At 39.6% G+C, this 25,254-nt stretch overlaps 2 protein-coding genes across 2 annotated transcripts; one reads left to right on the forward strand and one right to left on the reverse strand.

The window, feature by feature from the left end:
- Nucleotides 1-13,968: 13,968 nt before the first annotated feature.
- Nucleotides 13,969-15,306, forward strand: LOC143568214 (uncharacterized). Its single transcript, XM_077054422.1, has 2 exons — nucleotides 13,969-14,826; nucleotides 15,123-15,306. The coding sequence occupies exons 1-2, from the start codon at nucleotides 13,969-13,971 to the stop codon at nucleotides 15,183-15,185; spliced, it is 921 nt and encodes a 306-aa protein (XP_076910537.1). The 3' UTR covers nucleotides 15,186-15,306.
- Nucleotides 15,307-15,746: 440 nt separating this feature from the next.
- Nucleotides 15,747-21,488, reverse strand: LOC143568212 (protein DETOXIFICATION 44, chloroplastic-like). Its single transcript, XM_077054420.1, has 13 exons — nucleotides 21,117-21,488; nucleotides 20,925-21,046; nucleotides 20,316-20,453; nucleotides 20,100-20,242; nucleotides 19,869-20,004; nucleotides 19,671-19,767; nucleotides 18,779-18,879; nucleotides 18,515-18,678; nucleotides 17,296-17,367; nucleotides 17,085-17,201; nucleotides 16,900-16,995; nucleotides 16,709-16,830; nucleotides 15,747-16,100 (listed from the first exon to the last, which is right to left on the reverse strand). Exons 1-13 carry the CDS (start codon nucleotides 21,413-21,415, stop codon nucleotides 16,040-16,042), a joined length of 1,668 nt encoding a protein of 555 aa, XP_076910535.1. The 5' UTR covers nucleotides 21,416-21,488; the 3' UTR covers nucleotides 15,747-16,039.
- Nucleotides 21,489-25,254: the final 3,766 nt, after the last annotated feature.

Below are 25,254 nucleotides of genomic sequence, written 5' to 3' on the forward strand. Positions count from 1 at the left end.
TCACGTGGGAACGCGAGGATCAAATGATGAAAAAGTATCCTCACCTTTTTGAAGGGCTGACCAAACACAAAAAACCGCGAAACCCGGCAAACCGTCAGAAATCACCGGAGGTATGAATTAAATTTCGGGACGAAATTTCTTTCTACTAGGGGATGATATGACAAACTGAAATTTTTCTTACTTTTTCAGACACTCATCACGACTTGACTCAAATTTTCGGGACGAAAATTCTTAAACATGGGAATGATGTGACAATCGTCAATTTCAGGTTAACTCCGTTAACTCAACTCCGTCAATTCAAACTTAAAGATCACTGAATCTGTAACGCACACTTCATTACATTTAAACTAGGGTTTAAATGACACTTAACACTTACTACATGTGTAGTCTTTCGGGAATTGCACCGAAACGCAAACCAGTTGACGCAAATGATTGGTGAATAAACGAAAAACGTCAAAACAATAATTATGTGATAATTATGTGTTAGACTTATGTGTTATGTGATAACATAGTATAAAACGCTAACTCAAGATGCAAACTAGTTAATTTAGGCTAGATAAGTAATACTTAGAAGTTGAGGGACTTGAATGTAACATATTATGTTTATAAATAATACTAAACCTTAACCCTAAAACACTTTTCTTTTCTTTTCCCTCAATCCCGATCGGAAACCCCCCCTTGTGAACCCTTGGCTGCCGTCACCTATACACACACATACAACCAAGAATTCAAGTGTTTGATTGAAGAATTAGGTGCTAGGAAGGTATAATCGATTATCCTATGCATCCTTTATACTTAATCTTGACTTTTATTGGGTTAATTACAAACCCTAGCTGCCGATTTTTATATGGTTTTGTGTTCATATGATTTTGTTTGATTGGATGATGTATTGATGATGATTTGATAACTAGATTGAATATTGTTACATGTTAATTGCTTGTGTCTTTGATTTGAGTTCAAACAAAAACCCTAATCATGTATGTAAGGTGTAATTGATGTGCATGGATAGTGATTATGGAGTCTAGAGTGTTATATGAATGCATGATGGTCCATAGATTGTTGATATGTTGAGTTTGGATGCAAACAGTTTCTGGACAGATTGTGTTACTGATGTTTAATTGACTGTAACGAGTTGTAAATGTGAAAATTGGTTGAGATTATTGATACTATAGTAAACTAGGTTGAGTCTAGTTTCTAAAGAATATAAATTTGTAATTTTTGTACAAGTAAAGGTTAACTTTTATGATTTTACAAAAACGTTGTGCAAAGCTGGGCTGTTAGACCTGCTGTTAGGTTGTTTTGTAAATGTTATATCTCATGAACTACGAGACCAATTGGGTTGGTTCCACTTCTGGAAGTTGACTTATTGAGTTAGGACACAGCCCCGAAATTGACATAACAGCCCCGAAAACACTATGGATATATAATTGGGTGTATCTATAAATACACCTATAAATACACCCAATTTCGGTGTATTTATAGGTGTATTTATAGATACACTACGAGACCAATAGTGTATCTATAGGTGTATTAACTATCACATCGAGTATGCACACAGCCCCGAAAACATAACAAGGAAATGGGGCTAGAAACCCACCTGAATGTGGTTACGTTCACCGTTTATCGTAATCCCTTTCTTGAGTTGTGCATGGCTAACTGTATAATATTCACATGTACTAATTAACTATTACTACCCATATCGTATTTCTATCTTTATATAACCCACAACGAACGGGGGTCTGGGGGCAGCGCCCCTGGCAGCGGGGTTCTAGGGGTAGCAGCCTCTAGCGGGGTCCAAGGGGCAGAGCCCCTGGCTGGGGTTAACCTGGGCTTGACACATTTCCATTAACTGTCTTAACACATTTTCCATTAACATTCCAAGTTATTTTCTAAGTTGGGCTTGACATTTGTGGGCTTAGTTAAATCAGGCCCAACTGAACTGGATGGCCGAAAACCCAAGGCAAAGAACCTTGATTTGACCGAAATCGTGTTCTGGCCTAGATCGCTGACCGAGAACCTGTTCTGTTCTGGCCGAGAACCCGTGTTTTCGGCCGAGAACCCTGACCGAGAACACGTAAACCGGGAACCCTTGTTGACTGCCTGTTTGACTGAGAACCATAAGGTTTGACCAAAGATTCTCGCATTTGGCCGAAAACCCCCAGTTCAGCTAATCTATCTATCTTACGTTTCCATCTTGCCCAGTATCATGTTCTATGGTTCAAATTATGAACTTTTAATCCTTTATAATCATCATTCATACCCGTTTTACACCCATTACTATCACGGCTTCAAGATCTATCCCGTTTTAGGCATAAAGCTTAGACCCTTATATGTTTAAAACGTTCTAGGTTAGATCTAGGGTTCATCTTTGAGCCGTATACTATCATAAGACCATTAGGTTCATTTTAATCTCCAAGTTTGCATCTTTATGAGACATCAAGATCCCAGCTACTCCAGGGTCAAGTTTCATGGCAAAACGTTCATAAAAACGTAACCTTTATCGTAAAGAACGTACCTTTATGACGTTTCTCGGTTACGGCTTGTTTTAGCTATGAACCTTGACCTTGTATTTAGCTTGTACCCCAAATATCTATCAATAGGAGGCTTGATTTTTTATCTCGGTTTCTTTTTCTTGTTTGCGACCGAAAATGGAAAGGGTTTGTGTGTGTTATGGAGGTGTAGAGGATATTATGGATAAGATGGATGGAAATGGAAATATTTAGGGTTTAAGGGGTATTTATACTCCCTTAAGCCCATGGACCTAAGGTCCATCTTTCCTTTTTAGTTCATGCTTAATTCCATTTAATTAGCCTACTTATCTTACCCTTTTACCATTTTACTATTTATTTATTAACACAAGTAAACTTTTCCGTCATAACGAGTCAATACATAATATTATTATTATTCGAAATTTTGGGATGTTGCATGGGCTGATACTGCTGACCTGATTGTTGTAGAAATGTCTAGGTTGGTTGCAATCTCTTGCAAAATGTCCTGGTTGTTGACAGTTGTAGCATGTAGCTTATGACTTATCAAACCCAATTCTTTCATTAGGACCTGATACAAGAGACCTTCATGTCCTGTTGAACAACCTTTTGTTTCTTAATGCCAACATGGCAGCTTGCCACTATAGATCCATGTCTTCAAGATCATCAGCATCGATTTGCTCAAGATCATCCAAAACAACGCTTGTATGGATCATGTTCTTGTCAACAAATGCATTATAGGAATCTGTGAACATTGAAAATAAAGGATGGTATTCATTGCCTTGACTGACATTACCACCACCATAAGGTGTATGCCCACTTTCCATTGAGGCAGAGTCACTATCATCAATTAGTTAGACATTGAACTTTGATTGTCCACCCTGGTTACTTGAACTTCCAGCAACAAAACCCCTTGGTGTATCACCACCTTGTTCACTTGGTTCTTCAATAAATGGAATTTGTTGTTTGTTGTTTGTAGACAAGTTACCCATTGGTGCAATGAGTGCATTTGATAATCGGAAACAAGGTTTGTCCTTCTTAATCATATCATTCTCAATAATCTCTATCTCAGCTACTTGCAAGAAGCAGATCACATCATCAAGCTTCAGTGCATCATAGTTTGGTTTCTGCCAGATAAATTTGCTGGCAGTGTACCATTCTTTTGATTAATATGATAGAATCTTTGTGTTCAAATCAGAATAAGTCACCACATAATCAGTTGTCCTGATTTCATTCACAATTGTCACGAAACTTTCCAGCACAGACATCAGTAGAGTAAGTGTTACGGATAAAGTGTGCGGATTTGGTTAATCGATCTACAATTACCCAAATGGCATTGTGCCATTTGGAGGTTTTGGGAAGGTGCATCACGAAGTCCATGGTAATTTGTTCCCATTTCCATTGGGGAATTTCGGGTTGTTGTAACATTCCCGAAGGTTTTTGGTATTCAGCCTTAACCCTTGCACACGTTGCACATTTTCTTACATACAAGGCTATATCCTTTTTCATGCCAGGCCACCAGTAGAATTCTTTAACATCTTTATACATCTTATCAGTACCTAGATGAATAGAATATTTGGATTTGTGTGCTTCATCAAGAATTAGTTCGCGAAGTTTATGATGTGTTGGAATCCAGACTCGGTTTTTGTAGTAATATATTTCGTCAATCTTCTACTCAAAATTATTTTCATTCCCGTGTAGTTCTTCCTTTTCTAACTGATCTGCTTTTTAAGGCTTCATTTTGTGCAATACGTACTTGTTCGTTGAGGCTACTTTGGACAGTCATTCTGATTGCTCGTACCCTCAACGGTTTAACTCTGTCCTTTCGGCTTAAAGCATCAGCTACTATATTGGCCTTACCCGGGTGGTATTTAATTTCACAATCATAATCATTTAACAGCTCTACCCATCTTCTTTGCCTCATGTTCAGCTCTTTCTGATCAAATATGTGTTGTAGGCTTTTGTGATCAGTATAGATGGCACATTTGGTGCCGTACAAGTAATGTCTCCAGATCTTCAATGCAAAAATAATTGCTCCCAATTCCAAGTCGTGGGTTGTATAATTCTTCTCGTGTATCGTTAGTTGTCGGGAGGCATATGCTATTACTTTCTTTCGTTGCATCAGTACGCATCCTAAACCTTTACGTGATGCATCACAATAGACCACCAAATCCTCAGTTCCATCTGGCAGACTTAATATTGGAGCTTCACACAACTTTTGTTTTAACGTTTGGAAGGCCATTTCTTGTTCTTCTCCCCATTCATACGTTCGATCTTTCTGAGTTAAGAGGGTTAAAGGTTGGGAAATGCTTGAAAAGTTTTCAATAAATCGTCTATAATACCCGGCTAATCCCAAAAATTGGTGAATTTCTTTTGGTGATTTAGGTACTTGCCAATTCTTAACGGCCTCAATTTTACTTGGGTCTACTTGGATTCCTTGTTGATTCACAATGTGTCCTAAGAATTGGACTTCTTGTAGCCACAATTCACATTTGGACAGTTTGGCGTATAGCTTTTCTTGCCTCAATAACTCCAAGATTACCCGCAGATGTTGTTCGTGTTGTTCTTTACTTTTTGAATATATCAAAATGTCGTCGATAAACACTATCATGAATTTATCAAGGTAAGGTTTGCAAACTCGGTTCATGAGGTCCATAAACACTGCAGGTGCATTGTTTAATCCAAACGGCATTACCAAAAATTCATAGTGACCATATCGAGTTCGGAAGGCTGTTTTTGGGATATCTTCTTCTTGAATTCTTACTTGATGATAACCCGATCTGAGATCAATTTTTGAAAAGTACTTCGCACCCTGGAGCTGATCAAACAAGTCATCAATTCGGGGTAAGGGATATCTATTCTTTATTCTCACTTTATTCAATTCCCGATAATCAATACACTTCCGAAAACTTCCATATTTCTTTTTCACAAATAACACCGGTGCTCCCCATGGTGAATAACTAGGTCGGATAAAGCCCCTGTCTAATAACTCTTGCAATTGGTTGGACAGTTCTTGCATTTCAGAAGGTGCAAGTCGGTAAGGTGCCTTAGCAATGGGAGCTGCTCCTGGTATCAGGTCAATACGGAATTCAACTTGTCGGGTCGGTGGTAAACCAGGCAACTCATCAGGAAATACATCTGAATACTCGTGTACCACTGGGATGTCTTCTATTCGCTTTTCATCAGGGTCCTTGACTGTTATGCTTACCAAGTATAATATACATCCTTGACGCAAGTATTTTAATGCCTTAAGCTGGGATACGAGAGGCAGTATAGTACCTGATATCTCACCTTGAACAATCATCACCTCATCATTCGAAAGAGGTATCCTAACAGTCTTATCCTTACAAACAATTTCCGCCTTAAACTTAGACAGCCAGTCCATAGCGACTATAACATCAAAACTTCCTAATTCCACTGGAAGTAAATCAATAAGAAACGGGTGGTCGTTTAGAATAAGGGAACGGTTTCGGATTATTCGGTTAACAAGTATAGACTTACCGTTGGAGAGTTCTATAGTGTATGGTTTCTTAGCTCACTAATCGACATATTTTCTAAGGGTAAAAAGTTAACAGATACGAAACATCTATCGGCGCCCGTATCAAACAAAACTGAAGCATACTGACCGGAAACTAAGAATGTACCTGTCACCACGTTCGGATCATGACAGCTTCACCCGATCCTATCACAAACGCGCGTCCCCTAGCTGCATTGGAAGTTGATGCTTGTGCTTGGTTCTGCCTTCTCATTGCACCCTGGTTCAGCTTGGGGCAGTATCTCCGAAAATGTTCCATACTACCACATTCGTAGCAGGTACGGAGGTTCATGGTAGGTGGGGTTTGTTTATTGAGTTGTGGTCGGGTTGGTTGAGGTGGAGGTAGTTGGTTTGGTTGTTGTGGTCGGTTTACATTGTTGGTGGGGGTTCCACAATTGGGGGCATAGTGTCCAGTTCTTCCACACTTGTGACAAACTACTAATTTACAATCACCAGTATGATGAAGATTACATTTCCCACGCTTTGGTAAAGTTCCCTTATAAGCCTCTTGTTTCACATTCGAACTGGTCATGGCATAATTTCGGGTATTCGGACGGGCTCGTTTATTTTGAGGGTTCTCTTGCATCCTTGTCCCATAATCAGATCGTTTCAAACTCGATATTCCCCCCAGCATCCTTATCACACCACTTCTCATAAGATCAAAAGTAACAACACCCGCTTGAGATACAGCACTTTCCAATGTTGGGTGGGCTACTGAATTAACTATACTCCTCACGCCAGGGGTCAATCCCTAGATGTAGCGTTCAATACGTTTAGCTTCCGGAGTAACTAACCACGGTACTAAGCGAGACAGTTCATTAAAATGATTTGTGTATCCCACATGGTCAGCACCCTTCATCTCCTAATTCCACAATTCATGTTCCAACCTTTGAATCTCACTTTTCGGGCAAAAATGCTCTAGCATAAGGGTTTTAAGTTCGGTCCATGACATACGGTTTATAGCATCTTGTCCCCTTATTTGGACCACTGTGTTCCACCACATCAAAGCATGATCCAGAAACATACTTGTAGCGAATTTGACTATACGGTCTAGTGGAAATTCACTGATATTAATTACGGACTCAGTCTTTTCAATCCATTTGACCAGTCCGTTAGGTCCCTCAATACCTTTGAATTCAGTCGGTTTACACGATGTGCACTTTTTGTATGCATAATCCTAATGTGGGGGTTCTTGGTTATTACCATTGTTACCGGTATTTGGTCGAGTGTTATTATTAGCAGTTGTGTTGATAATGGTACGGGGTTTGGATTCGTGACATTATTGGGGTTCAAAACGGTTTCAGGGTTCCCAACAACATTAACAGTCGGGCGAGTATTATTAGTGTTTATAACATTATTAGCAGTCAACGGGGTAGTAACACCCGGGGCTACATTAGTATCTGGCGGAGGTATATTAGCAGTGACCGTAGTGGTGCTCGTAGGTTCATTAACAGTATTGTTGGCACGTATGCCTGCAGTGACTTGTGCTACAATTGTCGGTATCATTGCTTGTAGTTGTCGAGCAATCATTGCGGCCACTTCCGCTTCAGATATAGGATAAGCTTTCTTTGGGGCCATTCTATAAAATATTCAGATATATAATAATTAATATCTCTTCCACCATAATATGCACAATATCACGATATTACAATTCACAAACACACAACTATGCCAGAAAACACGTTTGTATTAATCGTAATCATTACTGTACATATGCATCCAAAATTAGCGCATAGGCTTAACCTGGTATAGGCCAGCGCTTGTATATGCGTATCAAAATTTGTCACTAAGTGACATAAAGACTAAACCCGATAAGGGCCAGTGCTTGTAAGAGTACTAAACTGTAAACAACTCCCAAGCCAGCTCAACATGCTACTACAAAATGTTGCATGGGTTATCAAAAGACTATATACATGAACTTTACTAATAGCGTTCTACTTATCCATACGTACAAGATAAACCAACCATACTACAACCGCTATTAATGCTACAATGATCGCCCTATCGATCCACAACTAAGATTCAATCTGCTCCATTCGCCATCGGTTGCCAGCATTCATTATCCTCACATCCATCATATTCTGGAGTAGGTACCAAACATCTTCCTGAGTTTCTTGTCTGAATTGATTAAGGTTATTTATCGAGTGTGATTGTTCTACGATCTGATCAGTCGCTAAACCCAACCATGCGGAATCAGACATAAGAGGTGGCTTCGGTATCGGTGCGGGTAGACCCCAAGTAGGAATAGGTATCTCAGGTGGACACGTGATGTTTCTCCCCTATGGTACGTAGATCGAGGTGGGGGAGAGGTGTGCTCAGGTGGGCGCACTGAAATACAAGCGTATAACGGTTTCAAATAGTGGGTGGGGGTACTGGTGTATGTTGTACGGGCGGAGTAGGGGATATCGGTGCCTTAATCGGTGAATGATAAGCACTAGTTGCTCCCTGTCCTACAATATTCCTAGGGGATTCCCTAGGGGGATAGGTGTCACAACGATAACCTGATAAATCGGGTTGATCTGTGGGTACCTGATGGGGGACTACCGCATCTCCTAAACTCTCACTCATCTCCTCCTCTGGTTCCTCCCCAGTTTCCTCTTCTGGGTCCTCCTCCTCTCCAGATAAGGTTGGTACCGCAATAGGTAAACGATCTGTAGACCGTTCCTGCACAATTGTTAGTAATAAGAATAATATCCTTCGATTATATTAATCATAATAAAATACATGCAGGTATTTATACACATAAGCACAGATACTCGTGTACAAGGTTGCAAAAGTAGCTAGGCGGACCCTAGGCGGTCGACTGGGGAGTTGAGAGTACTCGGCCTTAGTCGGAGTATACTCGGTAATGGCTCACCGAGAACCCGGCCTAGGCGGGGATTACTCGTTGAGTACTCGGCGCCTAAGCGCGATTTTTACAACCATGCTCGTGTATATACATATTTAATTATTTATTATTATATTTTATACACATATGTTGCTGTTTTTACCTATTGGATTGTTTAACGACTTTTTCTCGAATTCCCTCATACAAACAAGTCCGTTATTACGTTCCGGACCATAATAACCCACTTGTCCATTCTAGTTCATCACGAGAACCGTCAGTATATATTATTTTATATTATTTTATTCCCAGAGTTAATCGAGCCTATGGTTATATTAGGGTATCCTAGGGACATCCTAATTCTTTATAACCAATAGCTCTGATACCAACTTCTGTCACACCCCGACTAGGTAGTTGCGGAAGCGTAATACGTGAATGTAACAGATAACACTGGTATCAACCACATTGTTTATAAAGAAATTCAACAAACTAATTTACATCATATTACATGGTTTGGTACTAAGTTTACAAACTAGATGAAAATCACACAACCAGTTCTTCTTATTCATTACTACGTATTTGCCTCTATTTACAGCTATTCAACTTTGCTTCTAACACCAAGCACGTAAGCAATTCATTACAACTTCGGCTTACCTGAAAAGCATGTTAAAACGGGTCAACTACGTCTAGTAAGTGAGTTTCAAGTTTCACGAGTACGAACAAAATCAGTATACGAGTTCGTAAAGTTCATAATACGTATGTATATATGTATGTGTATGATGTATTATACTAAGCCATAAGTGAAATCGAAACAAGCTAAAACGCATGGCCACTCTCGCCCATGTACTCCTGTTAGCATTTAACAGCCACTTTGCCCCAAGTATGTACTGTGTCTAACACCACATAGCAGAATGTAATAAGTATAAATGACAATGTGCAACTGGGTTAACATGTTCCGGCATACCCCACCGGCCCTGTCAGTTGGGTTTGTCAAACGGATAGTACTATCCACACGTCACCGGCACGAAGTTAATCACTTGTGTTTGTGGGGACTTTCAAGTGTTAGTACTTAGATAATTCACAACAACACACGTTTTCAAGTATAAACATATATGTAAACACGCTTTCCACCCCAAAAGTTCGTAAAAAAGTTTAGAAAGTGGGGTCATGTAACTCACCTTATCGTAGTTTGAGCAGGTAATATGTATCAGTAGGTAAGGTGCCTCGATTATAGCTTGACTCCTATAACCGATATCGTATTGTTAATACTAGTACGGTGTTTAAACTAAATCGGGCTGTATCACTAGTCTGGGTATAGCTATAAGCCCAGAACATGATCGTAGTCTTATATTGTGACGTTGTACACTATGAAATATTTAAAACCGACTTTGGCTCGGTTTCACCGTTTTTCGAGCCTAGCTAAGTTGCTCGTTTACGCGTTTCGGAAATAGGTAAGATCACATAAACTTAAGTAAACATGTTGATTGATAATATGATTTGATTTATGAGAGAATTTTAAGGTTTTGGTATCTGGATTGATTGCAGGGTTTGTTTCCGTTTTCTTACGGTTTTAATTATACAAAACGCGTACAATCCGTCCCGAATTGTCCGAAATTCTCGTAAAAAGTTCGTTTTTATGAAATTCATCTAAAAATATGATATTTAACCACTTTTGACATTTTGACATACCAGTCAGTCCGTTAAACACAAAACTGCCAGTTTCGTTAAAACAAATATAGTTTAAATCTTTGATTAATCTTAACTAATTATGTACTTATATATATGTTATGAAAATTTTTGTTAAAATAAATTAAAATATGGAGAATTTAATAAAAATATTTTCAGAAATTTTAAGATTAATTATCTATTTACAAAAATCCATTAAATGTGTTATAATTAAGTAATAAATAGCCCGTTTATATCAAACGACATCCAAAAAATCCGATAATTTTTTCAAGTGGCCTCAATATCATCACATAGCTCTTGAAAAATCTGCAGAATCTAACTCTTTGGCCAAAATGCTGTTTTATGCGTTATTCGAATGTTAAAACTCGATATAAACACCCTTGCACAAACCATACTTAGACATGTCCAATTGTCCCCAAAATTTACCATTGATCCTACCATCATATTTTATGTTTCCAAGCCAAATTTCATAAATTTTCATGAGGTTAAACTATTTTTCCCAAATAAACGGTAATAAATTTGTCAAATATTCTCCGTTTATTGAAAATTACCAAATTTTAACTGGGACTCATCTATATGATCCCTAATGTCCTTGAAAATTTTCACAAGCTAAAAACAAGCACGTCACAACCTAATACTAAACAGCCCCTAAATGAGAAATACGGTATTACCATGTCGGTTTTCGGCGATTTTCGATAGTTTAAATGACTTTCCGGGTCCTGGGTTGCAAACTCAACGTACCAACATATCATATAACATCAAACCAAGCACAAATCGTCCATTGAAAATCCTTATTAACTAGGGTTTCGGTTTTGGTTTCAAGCCGAACTTTCAAACCGAACTTTCAAACCGTAAAAACGTCATATTCATGTTCTACTCCGCATTTTTGACCAAAAATCTATATGTTTCTGTTTTGTAGACTTTTTTAACATCTAAACATGATTTTACTTGATTTTTATGATTTTTGAATGGTTAAACATGCTAAATACTAATCAAGACATGTTTATATGTTAGTTATATAATTAAAACTTGATTAAATTATCATTAAATTTGAACTCACCTTCTTGTTTTTTTGGCTGGGAACGATGAAGAGCAGAAGAAAGCACTTATTGATATGTTAGAATGTGTAAAACGAACTTAGAAGTGTCAAGAATGTATTAAAATATAAAAGTGGGTTTTCCCACATCTTGCGGCCGCCAAAAGAGAGGGGCTTCTAGGCCCCTCTTTTTTCATTTAATTCCAAGTTTTGGACAGCCCGAAGTTCGATCTTGGTTCCAAGTTTAGTTCGGGTTCATTTTTTTGCAAGAAAAATAATTCGAGTACGAAAAATAGCGCGAAAACGAGTATTTTTCAGCCCATTTTTGTAAAATAAGAAAAACGTACTGAATCGTTGTAAAAATCCAAAATATTTTCACGGATTGCTTAGTACATGTCATATAGGTGTTTTATAAATATTTTTCGACTTAAAAAAATGCTACAATGCTCGTTTTGATGTTAACGATTGCGTTTAAACTTATAGCCTATCAATAAACGAAACATTTTTCGTTTAAATGGTTTTAAACGTACGGGGGCCTAAATATCAATATGTTAGCCTCTATAATATGTATAACTCGTATATGACCCCTCAGTATATATACGGGTCATAATTAGTATCGGTCGGTTACTTGTTTAAGCACTACGAATTAACCGATTTATCGTTTACTCGCTACGTAGTAAATAAGGTATACCTCGTTTTGTCACGAATGTCCCATCGGCGGCGTAAAATAACCTTTGCCCCGCCACTTTACGCCCCTCTTCTCGCCCAGGGGGCGGTGTTGTCCCCCCATATCGCCCTTTTCGCCTCTTTTTGTTGCCCATTACGGGTGGCCTAATGAACAACTATTTTGTTGAGGATCGTTTACCGAAATACAATGATGAGACGTTTAGGGATAGGTTTTGTTTGCCGAAATCTTTATTTTTAAATATTGTAGCCGACGTCGAAGCAAGCGAAGAATGGTTTCAAGAATCTTACGATGCGAGGGGAAACGAAGTTTTACGCCGCTTCAGAAATGCACATTTGCTATTCGTCAGTTAGCGACAGGTAACCCACTCGACCAATTCGATGAATACTTACAAATGTCTCAGAGAACTTCATGTGAATGTGTGCAATTCTTTTGTAACGCGATTATCAAATTGATGGCAAAGAGTTTCTACGAAAACCAACAAGGCACGACATTATACGTCATTACGCCGCGCAGGAGGCTAGATGGCATTTTCCAGGGATGGTTGGTAGCATCGATTGTACAAATATCGAATGGCGGAATTGTCCACTGGAGTTGCGAGGGGCGTATGTTAGGGATGATATCAAACGACCGACCATCGTACTTGAAGCGGTTGCGTCAAATGATTTATGGATTTGGCATTCTTATTTTGGTGTTATTGGCTCAAACAACGACATTAGTGTTCTATACATATCATCGTTGTTTCAAAGCATAAGTGATGGTACCACACCCTTCGGTCTGTATTTTGTCAACGGGAGATATTACAGATGTGGCTACTTTCTTGTCGTTGGTATCTACCCGTCATGGTCTGTTTTTGTGAAAGCCTTTTCATTTCCTGTCGAGGTCAAGGAAAAGGCGTTCAAGAAGTTGCAAGAATCGGCAAGAAAAGATGTCGAGAGAGCTTTCGGTGTCTTAAAGGGTAGATGGTGCATACTTAGTCGACCGGTTCGTGCAATTAAAAAACCCATGATATATAGCATAGTATATGCATGCATCATATTGCACAATATGCTAATAAAAGAAACGGTCATGCAATTTCTTCAGACTGGGTGTCGGATCCTCCTACTCAAGTTCCTGTTCCTGAGAATGTGCAATTAGACTTATGGGATGAAAATATTCACCATCGGTTGAGAAATGATCTAGTTGAACTTGTAGGTTGTTTAGGTTTGAAATTACCGGATTCGGGCGAGGAGTAGATTGTTTAATGTAACTTTTATTTTTTAATTATAATTTTTAAGTTGTAATATGTTCTAGTAATATTGTTTTTAATTTTTAAATTGTAATATTGTGTAAAAAATAAAAAAAACAAAAAAACATCACACTACCATCACTCTACTAAATTTCATCACTAGTGATGAATTTAGTTAGGGTGATGTGACACATCATCACTAGGTGGTTAAAGTGATGGAAAAATTATAACAATGAACCACCCCTCCCCTAGTGAACAGAGTTAACAAAGTTAGTTGGATTAGGATTTAATTGAAAATGAAAATAAAACTATTAAATTAAAACTATAAATGTAAAATTATTAGACTAGATTTTGTCAAACCAGGAGGAAAAAACCGCAATTCTTTCTACTACAAACTTCAAGGCATATAATTTAAATCCCTCAAAAAGAGTCTAAACAATAACAATAATAATAATAATATCACATTTCTTCTGCTTCCACCTTCCGCCATGGACGACGACAGCATCTCTTTAGAAAAGATCCAAATCTCGGGCCCCACCCTCGCCTCCTTACTCCACCGCGTCAACTCAGCCTCCGGCGACCTCGACGGTCTTCTCTTCGGCCGCGTAACCCACATCACCCCCTCAACTCTCTCCGACGACTCCACCTCCGATCAACCCACCCTCATCGCCACCGTCACCGGCTTCTATTCCTTCACCTCCACCTCCACTTTCTACTCTTCCTCCGGCCAAATCCACACTCCCTCACTCAACAGCCTAATCTCCACCTCCGATTGCCTCATCGGCTGGTTCTCAGCCCGCAGGAAAACCCACATCCGGCCGTCTATGAGAGAGACCGCCGTCACCGCTTCTCTGGCCGCCGACGGAAAACCCATCGCCGTCCAAACCCTAAGCTCTACCAAATGTTATCATTTTAGTCCTAGCATATTCATCCTCTTTACGAACCCGTTTCACGACCAATTAATCCACACCCATGAATACAAAGCTTTCCAGTTCCGATCTTTAACTGATACCTTTGAGGCCAAGACCCTGGATGCTGTTAATTTGGGTCCGGGTTTTCGAGAGCATTACGGTAATTTTACCCCCAACTCTCCGTTTCCGGATTTGCCCTTTGAGGTGAAGGGTTTGGGCAATGAGTGTATGGTGGAAGATGAGGGTAAATTTGAGAATGACAAGTTTGGGTTGTTGTGTGATGATGGGTTTAAGATTGGGAGGTTGAAGAGTTTGATGGGTTCCGAGGCGGCTCATTACACGGCTGAGTTGGAGGAGTTGTATGGCAATATGATTAAGCAGATGAATGGGTTAGCCAAGGTTGTTGAACAATCTTCAGCTCGGGTTCTCGAACAGGTTAGTTCTCTTAGTGGTCATTAAGTCTTAATTAATGGTCACTAAGAGGCTACTGCTTAGTGGTTCATAGCCTCCTCTGAATGGGTAAAAGGTAACCACTAAGATGTTACCTCTTAACCATTCAGACTTGACGTTAATTCTTAACCGTTAAAAGGCGATGAACCATTAAGAAGTAGCCTCATAATGACCATTAAGACTTAAGAGACTACCAAACAACTTCTTAGTTTTTTGTTTGCTTGTGTTTTGATTTTGGTTTTTGTAAGGATTTTAGTAAATACTATTGTGTTTGGGTACAGGAGAAGCATAATATGAAACAGAGGTGTAAAGTTGCAGGAATTGAATGGAGCCAATTGGGATGAAGATGTTTATGTTTTTATGGGAAATAAAATGACTTTTGGATGTACTTGATACTTGGAATGAGATCATGGCTTGGTTGGAGTTCAATTAATTTGAGGTTTAATCCCATTCTTAAACCACTTGTTTTATATGATTATTATGAGATTGAGTACCCGCATGTTGCAAGTTTTTAATGTGAACAAAATTGTTACAAGTAAAAATGGTTTATATTGTGTTTGAATGCGTATTTGTATCTGTTTTAAGATAGCACGTTGTTTAAAAGTGACTCATTTTAAGACGCCTAATTTTAGTTGGCCAAATTTTTCCATCGTATCATTATATAAGACTCGAATGGACCCAAATGTATTTTTTTTTTACTTGAATCAACCCACAATTGATTAGCGATTAATGACTGTCACACTGATCTCAAATGCTTATGCAGATGACTTTGACAACTATGGATGACGCAAATGAGGAAAAATAAAGCAAAAGAAATAGAATGATTTTACTCGTACTATGTAAAAAAGGTCATGAAAGCAGTTAAAATTTCTAATTAAAATACATGCCCTCTTTGTTCTTATCTATCTAGTAATCAATTTCGTGTCATTTTTAGGTATGTAGTTTGGTTTGAATATCCATTCGGGTTCTTAAACTGTGCGTATCATGCACTCTTGTTCATCAAATTCATGTGTTCTTTAAAGGCGCCCCTGGTGTTTTATGGTTGTGTTCTTCTGCCTGGTCGCCTCAAATACATATTTTGTATCTGAAATCCCCACCCGGAAACCAAAAGGATTCACTTCATATGGTTACCAAGATATCATTTGCCTGTGGAAAACTGTTTTATAGCCACATATTCTTGTTAGGATTTCATAAATCATCAGTTTTCTTGATCAGTTTCAGAGTAAACAAGTTTCCATGGTCCCGTCTTTGCTCCTAACCTATGAAGTCCACAGAGTAGTTAACTAGAAGTTACATAAGCAAAACATATGTTCAAAATGTCAAGTGTAATGGTTATGGATATACTGTCATATTGTTGGTACCAAAAATGTTATATTGTTGGTACCAAAAATGTTATTTGGACATTTGACTCTTCAAACTGAGCCCATTCTGACCCGAATCGGTTTTGACTTGAACCAAATTGGCAAATTGACAATTTTTAAAAACTACCCAGTTTAACTTATTTCAACCTGAGCCCATTTTGGTGAAAACCAGTTTTGACTAAAACCCAATTGACACGTTTAAAAATTACCCAAATTGACTTGTTTCAACGTGAGCCTATTTTGGTTGGAACTCATTTTGACCCGAACCCAATTGAAACTTTCTAAAAACTACCGGCTTTGACTTGTTCCCACCCGGGCCCATTTTTGTGAAGACTTTATTTTGACCTAGCCGAATTGACATTTTTTAAAAAGTACCCAGTTTGACTTGTTTCAACCTGGGCCCTATTTTGTCAGAACCTCAACCTGTTTTGAGTTTTGACCATAACTCAATTGACACTTTTTATAAAACACCCAGTTTGAGCTGTTAACTACTTAAATGAACTAACCTCCATATCCCAGCTAATACTCGCAACAACATAAATAGAAACAATCCGGCCCAAACTCCGGCAAGACCGAATTTAGGACCCGCAAGAAGAAAGAATGCACACGTTCCTAATCCGATTAACACCTGCAAAATGTATATTATTCAATACAGGAAATATATTTAACAAAATAAATAAATAAAACAGCAAGTTACCATGGTATATGAAGCATATCCAAAATCTGAAACTCCATAATATAACCCATCAAGAACAAAAGCTATAGCGTTTACCGGCTGAGATGCAGCTACAAACTACATCAAATAATTAAATGTATTACTCATTATAATTTAGAAGACCGAAACACCAGACAGAACAATAATAAGACTTTTAACTTTCTTACCAAGGTACCAGATCTTGCAATATTTAGAACTTCAGAGTCGGTGCTGATTAAATAAGACAGCTGTCCAAACCCGAAGAACAAGATAAATGCCAAGCCAGCTCCTGCTATTAAGCCAATCTGATCATCATTGCGAAGAGAAAGTTGGATCAGTAGCCGATTTATTTCTATTTTTTTGCCAAAATATTTTAAGCCAAATAATACAATCCCTAACCTGCAGAACTCGGTGTATTACTCTGCGTGCTTCACCATAGTTCCTTTGTGAGTAACTACTAGCAAGAATCGCCTATAACAGAATATGAAACACTCTAACTTTACTTTGATAATCATGAGAACCCATCATAGGAAAACTCACCAATACCCTACTAACCAATGGGACCAGCTAAAATACGTGACTGTCTAGGGGTTAAAGTCAGAAACCTAGTGCCTTTAACCCATAAGTTCTGCTTATGGGTGTAAACGAGTCAAGTTGGGCCCAAGCTCATCTGGGCTCGAGTTTGGCTCATTTAACTTACAAGAGCTTGAGCTTGACTCGTTTCAAACTTTATATCCAAACTCAAGCTTAGCTCGTTGAGTATTTATATCCATATACACTTATAATTAAAATCAACATTAAATATAATTATAAATGTATATGGATTAGTTATTCTATGATTATTCTAACTATAATTTAATAGTTTAGATTAATCCATTGATTTCGCCCTGCTTGCGGTGCGCGCATATAATGTATATATGTGTGAACCCTCGGGTGGGCAAAAGTGAAATTGCACTAATTTTGACCGTGAAAAAAACGTTAAAGGTGGCGGAAGGCTAATCAGGCATCATATGGTGGCGTTGATAGCCGAAAGACAAGGGTACATGTACTAATCGGCGGTGTCCCGATGGTTGAGTGCTATGTGCCTTATGTCCAAGGCTTGATGCAAAAATACTATCGAGCCAGGGGTCTCACTCGAAGCAGCCTCTCTATCCCTATGAGGTAAGGCTTTGCTATTGGTGGGATATACCGAGTACGATGATGATTAATCCATTGATTAATCTAATTATAATTTTAATATATGTCATTTCGTTTTTCTTATCTTACAATATATATATATAATATATATATATATATATAATATTAAATAAAAGTTATATAAATAATGAGCTAGCTTAGACTATCAAGCCAGCTTTAGCTTGACAAGTGGCCGGGCTCGTTTACTAAACAAGCTTATTTTCAGGCTTAAACTCAGGCTCGAGCTGGTAAGCTCGGCTCGATTCGAGCTTCTAGCGAACCAATCGAGTAGCACGAGTGGCTTGGCTCGTTTACACCCCTAGGTTTGTTATCAAATAGTTTAGATAAATCCATTCGTTATTCTAGAATGAAGGTAAACAGTAACAACCAACTCAAAAGCAGGAACTGAAACAGCTACAAACAACAAAAGATAACTAATTACCTGTCCTGCAAGTGCTAAAGCATCCGTAAGCAAAGACAAAGCCAACCACACTTCTAAGCAGATCTGGTGACCCGCCATTGGCACAGAGCCTTCTCTTGCTGCCACTGATGTAGATAGAGTCATAGTTACAAGTACGGCAAAGCTTCTAGACATTAAAAGCCCGCCTGCAAAATACCAAGGACGAAAGCTTGTGTTAGATAATGAAGTATTATAATTTTTTGAGATTTACATATCAGTTACTTATATGTTGTTATGAAAACACACCGGATTTTAAATATCGACCAACTTTTTCGCCATCTATATTTGGAGTAACAAGCACAACTTCTTCATTTAACTTCCATAGTAGGATGAAGGCAGTCAGATATCTGCTCATAAGTTGATACTTGTGAGAAAATTAAAGGATTATTGTACAATATTAAGGGTGCCAGTGATGATTTGTGTCTGATTGACAGGTTTCTGATTGTTGGGTTGAATGTTGAACCCGAACATGACCCATGTATTTATTTGTATCAAACACGTAAACTTTAATCGGACACATAAAATCGTGTAACTCATACACGATCCGTTTAACCCAATTACGTAAATGAGTCAAACAGGTTGAGGACATTTAGAGTAACGGATAATAATCAACTTGTAAACGTTTTAACTGGGTTGGAGGGTTGTAATGAATTGGTTAAGCGGGTTGTAAATGAATTGGCGGTTGACTTGTTTAATTAAATGGGTTGATGTGTTGACCTGTTTGATTAGATAGGTTGCGTGGGTCAACACGAAAGCGACCCGTTTATTAAATAGGTTAAATATTCTCTAGTTACATGAAGCGTTGGCGGGTTAAACGTTGAACCAAACATGATCCGTGCATATATTTATGTCAAAGACATAAGCTCCAACCAATAGACACTTAAAATCTTGTACCCCCATTTATATAAATGGGTTAATGACGGGTTTGAGGTTGTGATAAATGAGTTAAATTGGTCAACGGTTAAACCAGTTAACACGAATGTGACCCGTTTATTAAATATGTTAGATATGACAAACTAAAAACTGATTATTTTTGTGCCGTGTTAATAACTGTCACCCCTATGATATACATAACTATTTAGCAACTATAGAGCGCGGCTAACTAGAAATACATGAGAACGTTGACAGCATGACGTACTCAGAAATTACCGTCGCAATCGCAGCACCACTAACCCCAAGTCCATAAAAGAATATCAATATCAGATCAAGTATCGCAGCTAGAAAGTTTCCTGCAACTGTGATACCCCCAAACAAAATATACTCTTTTAAGATATAAATGATAAAATATCATATGTACATGATGATCTTATAATAATTAGATTAATAAAATACTTACCAATCGCATACAAAGGAGTCTTAGTATCCTTAAACCCACGAAACGTTCCTTGTGCCGCCAAAGCTAACACAATTGCTGGTGCACCAAAGGCCCTTATTGAAGTAAACTGTTCTGCTGGTACTCGCATTGGTGAATCCTGAAAAAAAGTTAGGCTCTGTCAACTCCAAGTTAAAACCTTTAATGTGCAAGACACATTGTGTTTGAAGGGTGTTTTGGTAATTTATCACGTACAACAGGTATACCCATGGTGTTTAACAAGAAACCAGAACCAAAATAAAGTGCTATGGTTTCTGCAATGCCAAAGGCGGTAGCCATGGCCAAAGAAGTTGAAACTGATGGCAAAAACTTCTTGTTTGGAAGGTCCGCCACGTCATCTGAACAAACAAAATCAAGAAAAACAATTATTAGGTCAAATTTGGTTGTTATAAATGCAGAACTTATCACTACCATCATCAGTCTTGACTAATACTGCCTGTTCTTCAGCAACAAATGACGTTGTGATATTGAGCAAAGGGATGTTTAACAATTTTGCCACCAGATTGAATATTGATATGGAAACACCAACAGCAGCCAATTCAGCAGAACCTACAACGACAAACAAATTACAAAAACACTGTCAGATGCATATGAGCGTAGGGTTTTTCAAAAAGCTCATGGCTCGTCTTCAAACAAGCGAGCCGGCTCGGACTGTAAACTGTAAACGAGATGAGCCCAAGCCGAGGTTGGCTTGGCTTGTGGCTCGCCCAAACGTGTGTGTGTGACCCAAAATCATACGTTTATAAGTAAACTGAAAAAATATTTAAGCTTCTGTTAATCAAAATTCTAGAAAAACATCGGTTTACTGACATGAAGTGCACTGAAAAAGTTGAAGATGTTAGTATAACCTGTTGTTTTAGACAAAATTTATTTGTTTTATTACTGCATCAACAGCATAATTAGTAACGATTACTTATTAGAACTTGGTTATGCATTGACTTGAATTATTAAACCATGTAATTGGATATCTAACTAGTTGGTGTAATTGAAATACATTAAAATGAGAATTGGTTTAGTTACCTAAATGGCCGATGAATGCGGTATCAACAAGTGAGGTAATTGGATCAGCAGCAAGAGCCAATGCTGCAGGCAATGCAATTGACATGATCTCCATTCCAAGTTCATCAAACTTCACCTTCTCTCTGCACTCCAAATCAAAACAACCTAGGGGTTTATAAAAGTCCCCAATTTGAGTTAATAAACCAACCGTACCTGAAGTGGTGAATTATGGAGACGAATGCATCGGATGAGGACAAACTAGAAGAAGGTGAATCAATATCATCCGAATTCTCATCATCTTTTTCGGAATCGAATTCGGGCTTTTGAATAGGGCGTTGTGGAGCTGATGTGCTAGGGTTTTGTCTGGATGATGATTTAGATAGGGTTGTTCGAAATCGAATGGAAGAATTGGGGACTTGTTTGAATGGTTGAAGCTTGCAACAATGATTATTAAAATCATGTTGAAAAAGTATTCGTGAATTAAGAAGATGATGGAAGATGCAGCTGCTCATGGTTTGCAGAATCAATCTGAAGAAGAAGAAGAAGAAGAAGAAGATAGAGGAGTTTGTTATCTAACGAATTTTAACGGCTTCAATGCCAAACACGCCTGCCTATTAAAATATCTCATCTCATGTTGATTGATAGGGTACGTTCGGTTGGAGGTTCAAGCTAACGAATAACCATTGGTGAAGAAACACGGATCCTATCTTCAATTATGGGTGCTGGATTCGAAGAGTCCACAGAGTAGGATATGATAACAACTAACACAGTATGAGTATAATTTCTCGAAGTTCAATGACCGGAATCTGCAAAACAGACACCGTGAGTCTCGTTACGGGAATGACAAGAGGGGGGGTCTTCCCGTAACCACCCTCCGGCGTGAGAATCAGTACAATTCTTGAGAGAAAGTACTAAGTAAACAGAGCAAGTACAGTGAGAGTATGCGAGTGAATGTGAATGGATACCTCAGGCAGGTTGACAAGGTATTTATAGCCGAAGGATGTAGGAAGGTGATTGGGCCAGCTGTCCTCTTCTAGAAGATCTTGATAACCGCTTGGATGCGTGTCCCTTTGTGATAGGTTGAGCTATACGTCTCATGTGCATGGGTATAACAACCTGGACACGCTTCGACTTATGATAGGATGGACCACACCCTGGCCATGTGCACGGTTATAACAACCTGGCCAGGTGTCCTTCGCTCATTGGCTGGCGAGTCACGTATTCTTCAAGTAACAATCGTGGATATTCTTCCAGAGGGCAGATAGTTAATGACAGTTGTCCAGTTGGCATTGCCTTCCGGTCATTTTGGCTCCCGCGGATGACTTCTGAGGATGCCTGGATGCTTCTGCGTGTGGTGGAAGGACGTTCTTCCTCTACCATGTTATGCGGGTGATACATATGTCCCGCGGGTGATATATGAGGGGTCACTCTACGACCCGCGGATGGTACTTAAGGGTATTTAGGTCTTGTTGGTACCCTACCTCTATAAGTCCCTCAGTCCGGTGTTTCTTCTGCGTGAAGTTTTTATGCGGGTGAAATTTTGGACTTAAGGTAAAATTGGGGGTTTTTGGATTTTGAAGTTAGGTAGAAAATATCTTCTGTTGGTGTGGATAATCATGAAAAAGGACAAGTTGACCACTCGCAGGCGCGTGAACAGACGATGGGATGTTTATGGCGGCTGTCACTGTACCCAACTGTGCAACATTTTCTCTTTTTTTCAAATTTCCCGCGTGACGTGGCGACCTTTGATTGAGTGACGATTTTCTCTCTCCACTGTTCATATCCCATCGCATTAATTGTGATGGGTATAAATAGTGGGAGTTATCTTCCATTCGAAGTTTTATCGCCTTTGATTTCAAAGTATTTTTCTGCTTTTCCTTCTTAAGACTTCCGATTAATCACTAAATCTCCTCCAATTTTCATTGTTCTTACTGTAATACGATGGCTGGTCAATCTGAGGTTGACGAGATAGAGATTCAGTGGGATCGGTCTGACTTTGAAAAGCTGATTGGGACTTATGGTATCCCACCGGAGTGGGAACCGGAGTTTCCCTCCCCTGGTTCCATAGCCAGCCTGCCACCTCCTAGCAAAATGGTTGTGTACTCTGATTACTTCGTTTATGGGAATTTCCGTTTTCCCATTATGAAGTTTTTTATGAAGATTTTAAGTGCATGTGGGATACATTTATCCCAGTTGCATCCACGTGCCGTCATGCGAATTCGCCATTATGAATTTGTGTGTACAGCACATGGGATACTACCTCACTTTGACCGATTTCTCGTTTTCTACCGACTTTCCAACCGTGGCAGTTGGTTTACGTGCCAAGGGTTGTCCGACATGAGTATCGGTTACGAGGTCGAGAAAGGGTCAAAGGATTGGCGTAGCAAATTCTTCTGGATATCTGAGGACGTGGTGCCTGTTGCTATGGTCTGTCGTCCGATCAATAATGCACTCCCAGACGTTGTCGCGACCGCCCACGAGGGACGTGATTGGTTTCGCATCCTAATGTCGGAACCGACACCGATGCGGGCGCTGCCCGAGGAAGCTCTTGTATGGGCGGGCATGAGCCGCCTATGGCCTTCGGAGTTTTTGGAGCCTGTTTTTATTGGCTTGGACGAACGTAAGTTACTTTCTATGATTTTTCTCTTGCTTTGAAACTTTATAACTGATTTTTTTGTGTTTTTCTTTCAGGTCAGGGTCCCATGATAAACGCTCTTTTCGAGGATAGGGGTTGTGTCCGAAAGAGCATCCGCGATTCTAGTGACAAACCCATCCTTGAGAAAACGAAAGACCGATTTCTTTTTCCGACAAAGGTGCGGGCCGAACCCTTAGTTTCAGACGCGACCTTTGAATCAGGTGCGTACGTTTTAAACCCTCCTCCCCTTAATGCCCTCACTTCTAATGGGGTGATCGCCATTCTTTCATCGAGTAACGACTCCGCCACTCAAGAAGAGGGGAGCTCTGATGACGATGCCTCTGAATTTTCCTATGTCTCACACCTATTGATAGAGCTGGAGAAGAAAAGGGCTTTTAGGTTCTTTCAGGCGAGTGATGCGGGCGCAAGTACTGCGGATGCCGGATGAGGATCTTCAAGGAAGAAGCGGAAGACTCATCGTCCCAAGAAGCCACAGTACAGTCTTGCTGAGCGTATGGATACAGTAGAAGGTATGTTTTTCATTTCTCATACTTTACTGCTTTGAAATGTTAGCTAAGTATGACTTTCTTGTGCAGATCCTTTGATCTTTGGGGACGATGTGTCTGAAAATTTACCATCGCCAACACCCATATTTGAGAAACAACTGTGTTCTCCTCCTGAGAAGACAACAGAAGATAGGCCGCCTACTCCTCCGGTTGAGACTACGGCGGAAGAGCCAAACGTCCAGTCCGGGAATGATAGTTCTTTTGACTATCTCTTTCAAGCTGGAACTGTTACTGGTTTTCAAGAGGGTGGCCCGGCTGTGAATGCGGAGGGCTTTAGGACCGATGAATCTCCGCCTCGTCCTCCTCCACAACTTTTTGCTACTTCTTCCCCTTTAACTACTGGTGGGGAAGGAGATCTTCAATTTGTACATGTATTTCAAAGTGCCGGGGAGGCGACAACACAGAATGCTCCTCGACAATCGACCTCAATCCCTGTTCTCCTTGAAGCTTCTGGCTCTCGTTATTACGAATATGCGAACCTGGGAGATGATTTTGATCTGTTTGTCCCTCCATGGGATATTACCAATGGGTCCTGGTTTTCTGATCCCGGGACCTGAATGAGTTTTGTTAAACACTGTGAGCCGCCTGCCGAAATGGTGCACCAGCGTGACCGTTCCCGACACGACCTTCACACTGGCTTATCAATTTCCTTGGCTAACACTTTGGCCTGCAGCCAGGAAATTTTGCACGCGAATGGCGTACCATGGGCGGGAAACTTGGTGAAGCTTCTCGAGCTGTTGAAGCCTCGAAGAAAGAAGCTGAGGACAACCGCTTGGCAGCCAATGTAGCCAAGTGGAAACAGGCGGACGCGGAGATTGCCCTGAGGGCTGAGCAAGAACGAAATGCTGCTGCGGCTCGTCAATTGAAGGGAGCCCGTGAAAGGCAAAATTCCGTTCTTGAAGCTGCCCGGTCCGAGGCTCAAAAGAAAAAAAGATGACTTGGCACGGGCTCAAGAAGAAAAATCAGTTCTGGAGAACGAAGTGACCCTGCAAGGTAACCAAATCCAAGAACTTGAGGCGGAGCTGAAGCTGCAAAGGGAGCAGGTTGAGCTTAAAGATAAGAGTGCTGCTGAAATACAAGCTGCCTATGACTCCCTTTTGCAAGCTCGCGAAGAGGCGGAACCCGTGCCACTGCAGCCTTAAGCGAGAAG

This window comes from Bidens hawaiensis, unplaced genomic scaffold (assembly GCF_021521415.1).
Source record: "Bidens hawaiensis isolate Kalapana, Puna unplaced genomic scaffold, B.hawaiensis_p1.1 tig00023838_1, whole genome shotgun sequence".
NCBI classification, from domain to species: Eukaryota; Viridiplantae; Streptophyta; class Magnoliopsida; order Asterales; family Asteraceae; genus Bidens; species Bidens hawaiensis.